Source organism: Sinocyclocheilus rhinocerous, unplaced genomic scaffold (assembly GCF_001515625.1).
Source record: "Sinocyclocheilus rhinocerous isolate Xijiao unplaced genomic scaffold, SAMN03320098_v1.1 scaffold512, whole genome shotgun sequence".
Lineage (NCBI taxonomy): Eukaryota > Metazoa > Chordata > Actinopteri > Cypriniformes > Cyprinidae > Sinocyclocheilus > Sinocyclocheilus rhinocerous.
Window position 1 is genome coordinate 677,867 of NW_015638979.1, and position 12,272 is coordinate 690,138.

At 36.5% G+C, this 12,272-nt stretch overlaps 1 protein-coding gene across 1 annotated transcript in view; it reads left to right on the plus strand.

The window, feature by feature from the left end:
* LOC107750749 (CUB and sushi domain-containing protein 1) overlaps positions 1-12,272 on the plus strand; it is a 495,842-nt gene that overhangs the window by 463,728 nt on the left and 19,842 nt on the right. The window contains exons 51-57 of the mRNA XM_016566272.1: positions 1,466-1,639; positions 2,251-2,424; positions 3,320-3,493; positions 6,110-6,298; positions 7,973-8,059; positions 9,146-9,328; positions 11,865-12,041. Of these exons, the coding sequence (XP_016421758.1) occupies positions 1,466-1,639; positions 2,251-2,424; positions 3,320-3,493; positions 6,110-6,298; positions 7,973-8,059; positions 9,146-9,328; positions 11,865-12,041 (1,158 nt within the window). The remainder of the gene's footprint in view (positions 1-1,465; positions 1,640-2,250; positions 2,425-3,319; positions 3,494-6,109; positions 6,299-7,972; positions 8,060-9,145; positions 9,329-11,864; positions 12,042-12,272) is intronic.

The following is a 12,272-nucleotide window of genomic DNA, read 5'->3' on the forward strand; positions in this document are numbered from 1 at the left end:
AAGTTGATCCACATATGACAGCCTCTGAACTTGGTCAATACTAATCTTATTAATAGCTTACGTTTCTTCCCCACCGCAGAAACCACCACAGGTTCATCAATGCCATCAAAATTATTCATTTTTTTAGGGCTGCACCATAAATCGCATGCGATTGTCATGCGCATCTTGATCGCGGTTCTGTGATTAGTAGTAAATCTCCATCACGCGCTTTCAGATGGAGCGGCATTTAATACACAGAGCCGTAGATCACTGACAAACTACGCAATATCGCGTTCATAATCGAAGGCGATTCATCTATGATTATGAACCCGATATTGCATTGCCTGTCAGTTACTGTCTACAATGCGTGGAATGGTGCTCTGTGATTGGTTGAGCGGATGTATCGCATTCTGCAGAGAAGGGAGATTGACGTTTGTCGCGGTTTGGAAAGATAGGGAGAAAACATGACAGAATAACACGGCGGATATCACATTTTGCGTAAAATTAAAAATGGACTTTTCAATACCGACCAGATACAATACTGATTTTGGCGGGAACTCAAAATTTTTTTTAAATGGCGTTTATCGCGTTTTGGAACCAAACAAATATACCAAATATATACCATGTAGTCTCTTATCAATCAAACTATTGTAAACAATTAAAAGCTATTTAAAGGTTTGGTAACACTTTAGTATAGGGACCCATTCTCACTATTAACTAGTTGCTTAGTAGCATGCCTATTATTAACATATTTTACATGACCATATTCTACATCCCTATTCCTACCCAATACCTAAACTTAACAACTCCCTTATTAACTAATAATAAGCAGCAAATTAGGAGTTTATTGAGGCAAAAGTCGTAGTTAATGGTTTGTTAATATATAGAATTGGACCTTAAACTAAAGTATGACCAAAAGTTTATTTAAAATGGTAGAAAATGTCCCTAATATATTTATGTATGTTTTAACCTAAATTCTTTATTTTTGATAAAACAAAACAAAACAAAATAAATGTATGTACATGCTATATGACAAATTATATCAGTGTAAGTACTGTAAATACCGTTGAAATGTTTATATGATTATCTTTATGAAACTAGAATTGTATGTAGGTATTTAAAGCATGACAATAAACTAAATGTTCAATTTAATTTCCATTTGTATACTTCCATTTGTTTTAAAAAAAAATGTATATACTACATTGTTTTTAAAAAGAAGTGAGAAAACAGTAGTAATAAACAGTAAGTAACAAAGAGTGTCCAAACTTTTGACTGCTAGTGTACTTCTATTACCCTTGACATGTCCACCAGTATAAAAGCACATCTGTTTCGCTTTTAGCCATGCCACCTTCACCCCTCTGTTTCCTGGTAGCTAGTAGTCACTGTGAATAAGAATGGCATATTGTGTCCTCCATCACCAATGTGACCTTTTTTCAGCTAAAATTACCATGTGTATTCAAGATATTGCATTGGCTATTTCCTCCAGTCATTTCCTGTGGGGAGCTTCCATCCCCTCCTAATGGCAAGAAGATGGGCACCCTGACTACCTATGGCGCCACAGCTATCTTCATGTGTAACACAGGGTACACTTTAGTGGGCTCGCACGTGAGGGAGTGTCAGGCTAACGGTCTCTGGAGGGGAGATGAGACCAAATGTCTGGGTAAGTAGCATCTTTCAGCGGGGCTTCTGTGATCGGACGTTATTATTACTGAACCATTCATGTGTAGAGAAAAGCAAATCTGTTTACTGGATGTTTTCCTACTCTATTATATTATGCTTGTATAGTTCTAGTTATTGTACAGCACAAAGAACAATGTGATTTCCCTAAGTAGGACATGTTCCTGGAAAAAAAAACATCCTTTGTTAGTCCCAGAACAACATTCCTATCAGACATTCACAGCTCTAACCCTAAATTGACATCTTGTGTTGCCAATATTAATTTATGGCTTATGTAGTGCTAGATAATACTGGAACTAGGGAAAAATCCTTGAACAAGCATTGAGAGCAGCTAAACTAAGATATGCCACTATGTGAGGATCAGCGCTGACCCTTAGACACATCACCTGCTGCTTGACCAAACAACACGGAGGGCCTTTCATCGAAGTGTCAAGCGGTGACTGCCGGAGCGCTCTCTGGACATGCTGTGGTGCTGATGTGTCTGTGCTTCATGCTCCATTAAATGCCTAGTTTGAATTTGTGTTTGTTTAGTAACAAGAATTGATTTTCATGAGAGGTTTGTTGATTCTGACCACTTTTGAAAATGTTTTTCAGCTGGTCATTGTGATTCTCCGGATCCGATTGTTAACGGCCACATCAGTGGTGATGGATCTAGTTATAGGGACACAGTCGTTTATCAGTGCAACCTGGGCTTTCGACTCATAGGGACGTCAGTTCGTATCTGCCAACAAGACCACAGATGGTCAGGCCAAGCACCCGTGTGTGTTCGTAAGTGTCTTTTATTCATTTTATTTTTAATTTATTTATTATTATTTATTTTTTATTATTATTTTAATGAATACATTTCTGGGTCTGTCTAAGGTCTGTCAGAATATTCAAATGTTTAGTTGGATTAATTACTTACGTATTTTATATAATAATTAAATCAAGTCACGTCTAATTCATTTATATAGCACTTTTCACAATATACATGGTTTCAAAGCAGCTTTACAGAAAATCATGATGTTAATGTTTATAATGTTTATATGTTCATATCTGGGAGATTATATAATATATAATATATTTTGTGGTGATGCAAGCAATCAAGCAGTTGAATAGTAAAAAGGTTAGTAAAAAAAATCAGGTAGTTGAGATATTTCCAACTTTATATAGAAAGCTGTGACATAATACAGTTTTTGTGACAATATCAACAAACACAGCTGTGATTTGCTATATATTGCTTTACATACTGGATATATGCAGTTAAAGTAGGATGTACTAAATATCCTATTATTACTAAATATCCTATTATGTACTAATACATGCCTATTATTAGCACTTATAAAGCACATATTCTGCGTGACCATATTTTACATCCCTAATCCTACCCAATACCTAAACCTAACAAATACCTTACTAACTAATAATAAGCAGCAAATTAGGAGTTTATTGAGGCAAAAGTCGTAGTTAATGGTTTGTTAATAGCGAGAATTGAACCTTAAAATAAAGTGTGACCAAAGTGTCTTTAGAAGTCTTGTTTTTCTTTCTTTAAAAAAAAAAAAAAAAGTAACGTTTAATTTACAACCGTACTTTTTAAGTAAAAAAATTGTAACTTCAACATATGCACAAGCCCTTTCAGCAGCTTCAAAAAGGAAGTGATTGACCATTCTCGCTTTCTCAACAGCCATAACCTGCGGCCATCCTGGAAACCCTGCAAACGGTCGGACAAACGGCAGCGAGTTTAATCTCAACGACGTGGTCAACTTCACCTGCAACACAGGCTATTTGTTGCACGGTGCATCCAGAGCGCAGTGTCGCATGAACGGACAGTGGAGCAACCCTCTACCTGTGTGCAAGGGTATGAACCTTTCAATAAACACGATTTTACTGTATATCAAACGCTTCCAGGCAGCCTGTCCCTTGTTGAGAATCTCAGCGGAGATGCAGCCTTGAACACCGTCTTGTTATGCGAGAAGCTCCTTAGTGAGGCTGTTTAACACCCACAGCTCATGGGCTTAGCATTAACAGAGCGAAACCAGCATCTGCTCAGCAGCCTGAGTCAGCCAGTGAATGACAAGAAGCAATGTGCAAATAATTCTCTGTGTGTCATTTCCCATCTCGAAGTGTCGATTTGAAAGTCAAATGGGTCTGCAGCAACCCGTGTGACATTGTGGGATGCTTTCTGACATTAAGTAGGAGTAACTGTGCACATCTTGTCACTTTAATGATTAATTAATGTGCGAAGGAAGTTGTTGATGGTGGCCTGGTGAAATTGAATCGTGACGGAAAATGAAGGCAGGTCAACTCTTCTAAGATGGACAATTCCCCACAGGCTCAGCCAGAGCCCAGGGACGAAGCACTCAGCAGGGAGAACGGCTGACGTTCATCTGAGCGGATGCATTGTTCCATGAAACAAGTCCAACATTGAGTTGATGCGAGCTTAGAAACTAACTAGACATTTTTTTTTTTATGGCCAGTTTAATAGTTTTGACTAAACCATGTAGAAAAAGGACATTTATTATTGGTATAATTGTAAGCTTATTATTATTTAATTGTAAAAAAAAAAAAAAAAGGTAGACATGCACAAATGCACGAAAGATGTGTAGAATTAAATGAAAAGGGTAGAATTCTAATACATAGTTGTTTAAGAGGAAAAACAGTCATATACAATTACACAAAAATAGAAACTGTAACGCTTTAGTTTAGGGACCAATTATCATTATTAAATGTTTGCTTATTAGCATGCTATTAACATATTGGCTGTTTATTAGTACTTATTAAGCACATATTCTGCATGACCATATTCTACATCCCTAATACCTAAATTTAACAACTACCTTACTAACTATTAATAAGCAGCAAATTAGGAGTTTATTGAGGCAAAAGTCATAGTTAATGGTTTGTTAATAGCGAGAATTGGACCTTAAAATAAAGTGTAACCAAAAAAACAAAACAAGTAGAATGAACGGGAGGGGACATGTTCGGTTCACTTAGTTTTGTCGTGGCCATGACATATTAACATGATAATATGTCGTGGCCTCGAGATGCTATGTTGAGGGAACGACATTCATTTCTCGTGGCCACGACTTCTTATGTTGAGGGAACGACATATTTTTCTCGTGGCCATGAGTTAAATGCGTAAACAAACCTGCATGGCCATAGCAACCCGGGATTATCAGAGATGGTTTTCGTAATATTTTATTTTGAATTAAGAAATTATTATATTAAATATTATTGAAATGATTAGATTATTAAATTATTATATTAACCGTAGGCCTTGGCTACCGGACTGTATTGCACGTGATGTAGACAGCTTCGAATGAAGTTTATTGTGAATAAATGTTACATAAAATAGGATTACAAGAAAACATTTTTATCACGAGTTAATATGATGTTCCCACAAATTAATATCGTGTGTCCTCAACATATTATCATGTTACCACGAGTTAATAAGTCGTGGCCACGACAAAAGAACCGAACATGAATACCGTAATATACCAATGAAAAAGCTAGAATTCTAATATACAGCTGTTTAAAAGGTAAAAATGTCATATAGTTACACTAAAGGTAGAACTGTTAAGAGAAACCTAGAATTGTTATAATGAAAAAAAAATGGAATTGACATGCACGAATAAAAAAACAAGTAAAATTGTCATATACATTTGAAAAAAAAAAAAAAAAGACGAGTTGTCACAAACAATTAAAAAAAGTGTTGTATGTTGTATTATGTGCCTTATTCTTATACTGAGCTGCAATGATAAGATATTTATGTTCAAGATACACTCAGATCAAGTCATGATGTCTCACAAAGAAAAACAACACACCAATAACAGGTGCCAATTATCAACTTTTTAGCTGCTTGTCCACCCACTTTTCCTCTCCCAGGGGGCTTAATTGAGCGCCGAGACATTGACAGCTGCCACCGAGGCAAGGCAGTCTGGTTTGTTTCCCCTGGACATGGCGTCAACTTCTATCTTTCTTTTTTTTTGTTAAATTGCGACGGGCAGTAACTGAATTTGTAACTTCATGGTCGACACAGCATGCCAAGAACAGCATGTTCCCGGTTTGAGTCGAGAAATGTACTATGACTACATCTGTCAAAATCTATCACTACAGCATAGAAAGAATCAGTTACATGTGTAGAATAATGTTCACTGCGTGAACAGATATGTCAACTTTAGATCAGAATGCATGCATGACATGTTCTAGGTATGCACGGGAAAACAAAAGACTCTTGACTGTTGAGGAAGTGCACAGATAAAAGGCAAAGTAAGTTCTGAAGAAGCACAATTCACCCTCTTACAATCCATATCTTCAAAAAGAAAGTGCGGTTTACGGTGTGGAGTTGATTGAAATTGCTCCAGAGGCTGCACCAACGATCCTACTGTTCAGCCTCTTCCATTGATTTCTTCTGTCTTTCCTCACTCTTGCTTCCCCGTCAGACATTAAGCATCTGGCTGTTTTTATCTTGCAGTGGTAAACTGCTCTGATCCGGGCTTTGTGGAGAACACCATTCGTCACTCTCAACAGCGCTACCCTGAGAGCTTCAACTACAGAAACACCGTGATGTATCACTGCAAGAGGGGCTTCTATCTGCTCGGCTCCTCCGTCCTCACCTGCCAGTCAAATGGCTTCTGGGACAGATCACTTCCTAAGTGCCTTCGTGAGTGATAGCCTCGTATTTCGTCCAATACACACTCGTCCAGAGATTCATAGAGTGCCAAAAATGCCATTGCTGTTGTATACATGTGATGGAATGCTTCAAAATACATTTTCTAAATTAGAATTATGGTTCTTGTTTTCAGTAATATCCAGCATTCTTAAAACAAGCTAAATTCATTGGAGAAGAAAGATTAAACAAGATTATTAAGACCTTTTTTTTCAGAGAATATTTTTGCCTATTGAATAAAAAATAAACTTATATCCTATAAGTCTTACACAAGTTACTACGACATTTAGATATCTTTGCTTAAAAAAAGAGACAATCTTTTTGTAGAATTACTATTTCTGTGTATCTTTTTTTTATTATTATTAATATTTTTAACACGTGCACTAAAGGGGATAATTTGAGAGATTTAGCATTCTGACAGAATGTTAAAAGTAGCAATAACTGTTGAACTGTCAGCACACTGAAGTCATCTCTTAGAAGTTGCAAAGCTCCACCATTACAGCCATAAAGGACCACTTTTGTAACAAAGACAAGACTTTTGTAAACAAGACAATTACTGCACTGTCAAAATGTTTTTGAAATAGTTGGTCAGTATACAAATGCAGACGGACAGCTAGCTTTTGCCATTGTCTCGCATCTGTTTCACATGCTGTGAGCATTGTATTTTTAAGTGTATTTATAACTTGACACATTGTATATAAATGTGTCAATTTAAAAATAGTTCAACATCTCACGACTCTTATTTTTAATTTTTTTCCCCTAGCTGTTTAAATGCAAGCAGCCTATGTGATTGCCTCTTAGAAAAATGTCTGATTGGCGTCTGTATAGTATAATACCGTACTGCATTTACTCTTTCTGCAGTATATAGTTTGTAAGCAGTGCTCTGTAATTTATGCTACGGTGCAGTGTGGTTGACTTGACCATTAATTTTAAGTTTTCACTGTGATGGATGAACCAGAACAAATATCAGCTGTGATTTTACCATCTCCTTCTTGACTATTTGATCAGACTGCCAAATGATATTTTTACACAAAAAAGGAATAAAATGCAAATGAACCATATTAATTTCCAAGGTTTTGACTTGAAACCGCTTGCTGAATTAAACAGGCCTCAAAGGTTAGGTCCTGTGACAACAGTGTAGCTTATGCCTGTTGTTCACACTTACCATTAAAAAGTAATATGCAGTATACTGAAAAAACAGTGTAACCAGGCCGTCATAGTCGATTTTGAAAATATGTAGTTTTGCACATCCCTATTAAGGCTTTAAAATTAAATATGATTGTAAGTGGGTTGCATCTAAACAATCACTGTTTCCATGATAGTTGTAAAAAACACTGGGTGACACTTTATTTTTAGGTGTCCTTGTTATAGTGCATTTAAGTACTGAGTAATATTAATTAACTACATGTACTTACTTTATGATTAGGTTTAGGATAAGGGTTTGGCTTAGGGTTACTTGCATGTAATTATGCATAATTTATTGTTATTATAATAGTAAGTACATGTAACATGTGTAACAAGGGCACCTTAAAATAAAGTGTTACCAAACACTGCATAGATAAACAGCATGCATTTTGAGGCAATGCAGCAAAAGAACACTGAAGTTTTAGCAGTTTTGAAGTATCTTATCGGAGATCTTCTGTCCGCTTTCTTCTGCCCCCCCCATAGCAATATCCTGCAGTGATCCCGGCACACCGCCGTTTGCTGTCATGTCGGGCCAGAAGTTCACCACCAGAGCAGTGGTCCATTACTCCTGCAGGACTTTGACATCTAAGAATCTAGTTTAATTCACTCAGAACATGCTTTACACACTCTGATATTAAATGGCAAGTTGTTTATCTTCATCATTATTGATGTTTTTAATACAAACTAATAAGATAGATGACTGATTAAAAGGAAAATTCAAGTAAGCAACAATTACTTTAATTTATAGCAGTCACATACACACATTTCTACCGTGAGTTACAGAAGATTTCCAAATTCCTGTTGAAGAAGAAATCCACCAATCAGAGAAGTCAGAAAAAACAGGAACTGCCCCAAAAAAGCTCAGCAGTGACACCCACACCTATAAATCATTGGAAATATTGTATTCAAGTTAGTGTCCTACAACTTACATATTTGAGTAACACCTTACAATAAGATCCCATTAATTAAGATGAGTGAATGCATTAGGTAACATGAACTAACAATGAACAATATACAGTGTTTATTCATCTTTGTTAATGTTAATTAATACAAATACTATTCTTCATTTTGTTATTGTTAGTTCACAGTGCATTAACTAATGTTAACAGATGCAACCTTTGAGTTTAAACGTATTAGTAATGTCACAATTAACATCAACTTGGATTAACATGCTGTAGAAGTACTGTTTGTTTATATAAGTGTTGTAAAGTGTTACATATATTTGTATATATCTGAAGACTGAAAGAAAACCCCTTTAAATGTAACATTGCTAGAAATAAAGTCTTATATTTTAGCATATTTTAGCCTGCTCTAGCTAACTACTAATGGAAATACAGGACGTTTTGACATGATTCAGAGTCTGAACAAAGTTTTTTTTTATTTTTATTATTATTGTTATTGCAAAAGTTCAATTGGTTTCCTTGTTAAGAGAAACCAGACTGAGAGTTTAAAATCAAGTAGTAGTTTGGTATGATTTTCAAATGAGTTGTTGTAATCAAATGTTGATGTTAATGTTGAATCAAATGTAAATGTAATGTTTTTTTCTCAGTTTTTGGCCTGCTTCATAACTGTTTATTTAATAGTTGTTTGAAAAACATTTCTGGAACCGAGGCTGCTGAGAAAGTGGGTGGTCAATGAGAGTCATGCCTTTTGTAGGTGATAATCCGGGATTCTGTGGCGATCCGGGAATTCCTCCTCATGGTTCTCGTCTTGGGGAGGAGTTCAGGCATAAAAGCCTCCTACGGTTCACGTGCGAAGCGGGCTACGCACTGATCGGATCTTCCGAGCGCACATGTCTGCAGAACGGCTCCTGGAGCAGAACCCAGCCCGTGTGTGAAGGTGAGGGTCACAGAGACACACAAGGCGAAATTCACCAGGATTTTGCTTTGCACTTGAGCTTAATTAGATCAGAAAGTCAAGCGTTCCTCCGAGCAAACTGTGATCCAGTACAGGCAACGGCCTAATGAGAAAAATATATGCTTGAGAGACTAGGGGTTTTTAGTCTGTGCCTTTAAAAAAGGTTTAAATATATTCTTAGAACCTAAAGCAGGCTCAAATTACAACATGCTCTCTTTGTTCTTTGTCTGAACCTCACTTAACCTGCTCTGCTCATTCTTTTCCTGAATTGTACACTGTAATTAGTGTAAAATTGATCTTTTGATGCTAACTGGCCTAAAATCGGTAATTTCCAGTTAACTCAATGACTCTGGTTAGTGGAGCCACACAAAAGGCCTGTCATTAGCATGGTGCGTAATGATACATTGCTTTAGTAAGGATTTGTGAATAGCCTGCTCTAGCTAACTGCTAATGGAAATACAGGACGTTTTGACATGATTCAGAGTCTGAGCAAAGTTTTTTTTTTATTTTTATTGTTATCGAAAAAGTTCAATTGGTTTCCTAGTTAAGAGAAACTAGACTGAGAGTTTAAAATCAATAAAGTAGTAGTTTATTCTTTGCGGTTCCTAGACAATCTAGTTATTTTTGCGACTGACCTTATTGCATATACATTTGTAGGAGTTTCCCCTTCAGTTGCAAAATTTATGGGAGAAGAGTATTTAAATGAATCATGTAAGGTGATTTACTAAGGTTTGCGGTAGTCAGTTTACTGGTAATATGTGCCATTATTTAATGCCCAGAAAAAAAAAAAACAATATATGTATTGAGAGGGGATTGTACATATTCATGTTCTTTGTCGTTTTCCTCCATATTTCCCAAATGCAGTCCCTGTATGTGTTTTTGATCACCCACTCTTGCCTGTCTCTGTTAGCAAATTGTATACAAATTAGTTTATGTATAATTTATATTTAGTTTAATGGAAATCAGCTAATCGAATTTTCTATCTAATTAACCAACACCTATGCATTCGTCAGTTTCATTGCACAGGTCCACTGTATATCTCAATCTGTAATTTTATTATTCTCAAATGAAAACAAAATAATAACAGCGCTCAGCAAATAAACCTCCTGGAAGCTAGAAGTTGGAATCACCCCAGGAAGTATTTATACCATATTATTAGAGGAACACAACAATGTACCCAGTAGCTTAATGTGTTTTATCCCTAATTTATTTGTTTGTTTTCTGCTACAGACAGTACGATGGGGTTGCGTAAAATAGATCGATAATATACATTATTCAGGGCACATTCATAATTGAATAAGGGCTTTAACAGATGGCTGTGAGAGATCGCTGTGGGGGGTAACTCAACGGTGGGCTTTGTAAGGATACAGACAATACTTTCCAGATACTAGAAATAAAACACAAGCCTGTTGCCACTTACAAATAATGACTTAAAGTTTGGAACTATATCTGTTTACAGCAGGCCTCCACTGGGATCCCATTAACTCTTAATTGGTCCAGTTTTTCTCTATTTACTTGTATATTAGTTGTATATTATTTAGTCCAAGAGGATATGAGGGCCAAATTACAGCTCCAAAGCTTGATGCTAATAAAGATTAAGTGAGTCGTTTATGTCTCCAACTATTTCAACAATTTCTGCTGATTAAAATAACCCAGAGAGGGTAAAACTTAAAGATAATTGTAGAAGTTTTTAGTATCATAATGATTTCTTAACTATAACCTATCCGACAACCAGTTGATCTTCAGTATGCTCTTGGAGCATAAACAACACTCTTAAATTCTTGTTTCTTCAATAGAAATGAAAATGAGTAATTTATATATAATTTATAGTTGCGCTTTGTTCATCATAATTTAGAAAGCATTAGTGGAAAGCTGTGCGATATGGACACCCGATGTAAGGTGTGCACCAGTGTGCAAATCGAAATTCTAATTATTACTATTTGAAGGTACCAAAAAATAAATAAATAAAAAATTTAAGTTGGAACTAAGTTGATCTACCCTGCTAACAGCACTGCAAAACACTTTTAATTTATTGTTCTTTGTTTCCACAATAGCAGTCAAAATGTATCATTTAAATATTATTGGCTGTTGCACGTTAGTCGTCATAATTTAGAAAAGCACTGGTGAAAACTGTCGTATGGACGCCCAACCAATTTATGGCTGTCAAGCATGTCTGTGCTATTAGAATTCGAACTCTAATTAACCACATTGGAGCGTATCATCTTTACTTCCCTTATCTGAAAATGGCACTTCAAAGTATAAGGGGGAAAAAAAAAAACTTGTCAAAAGCTCCAACTAATTAGAAAAGGAAGTTCATCTACCTTGCCAGCAAAACTCTGCAGGCTGCAAAACACAGTGCTTGTGGTGTAATTGGAAGTGTTTTGCTTGTGGTGCTAGCCCTTAGATATGTTTCCCAGAAGCTCTTCTCTCTCGATTGCGTTTTCAGTCCCGCAGAGCTGCGATCTTTTACTCCTCACATTCTCTCTTTAACTTCTTTGGTCTTTGATTGCCTTCCCAGCTGTATCCTGTGGAAACCCTGGAACGCCGGCCTACGCCAGGATCGTTTTCAGCGACGGTATGCTGTTTCCTAGCTCAGTGACGTACGCCTGCTGGGAGGGCTACAAGACCTCTGGCCTCACCACTCGCCATTGCACCACCAATGGCACCTGGACCGGCTCAGCACCAGATTGCATTGGTTAGAACCGCAAACTTTACTCTCTTTGATTATCGCTAAATTTTTAGCCTGCTTTTGTAATTACACAAGCATTGCTTATGTAATGTACCCTGTGTGCTTCAGGAGTTGCACTGGTGGTTGATTAGTTCTGCCACAAGTCACGTAATCCACCATTGTTTACACAGATTTGATGCATCAATTAAAGTCTAACTTCATTTAAAAAAAAAATAAAAATGGGGGGGGGGGGGGGGG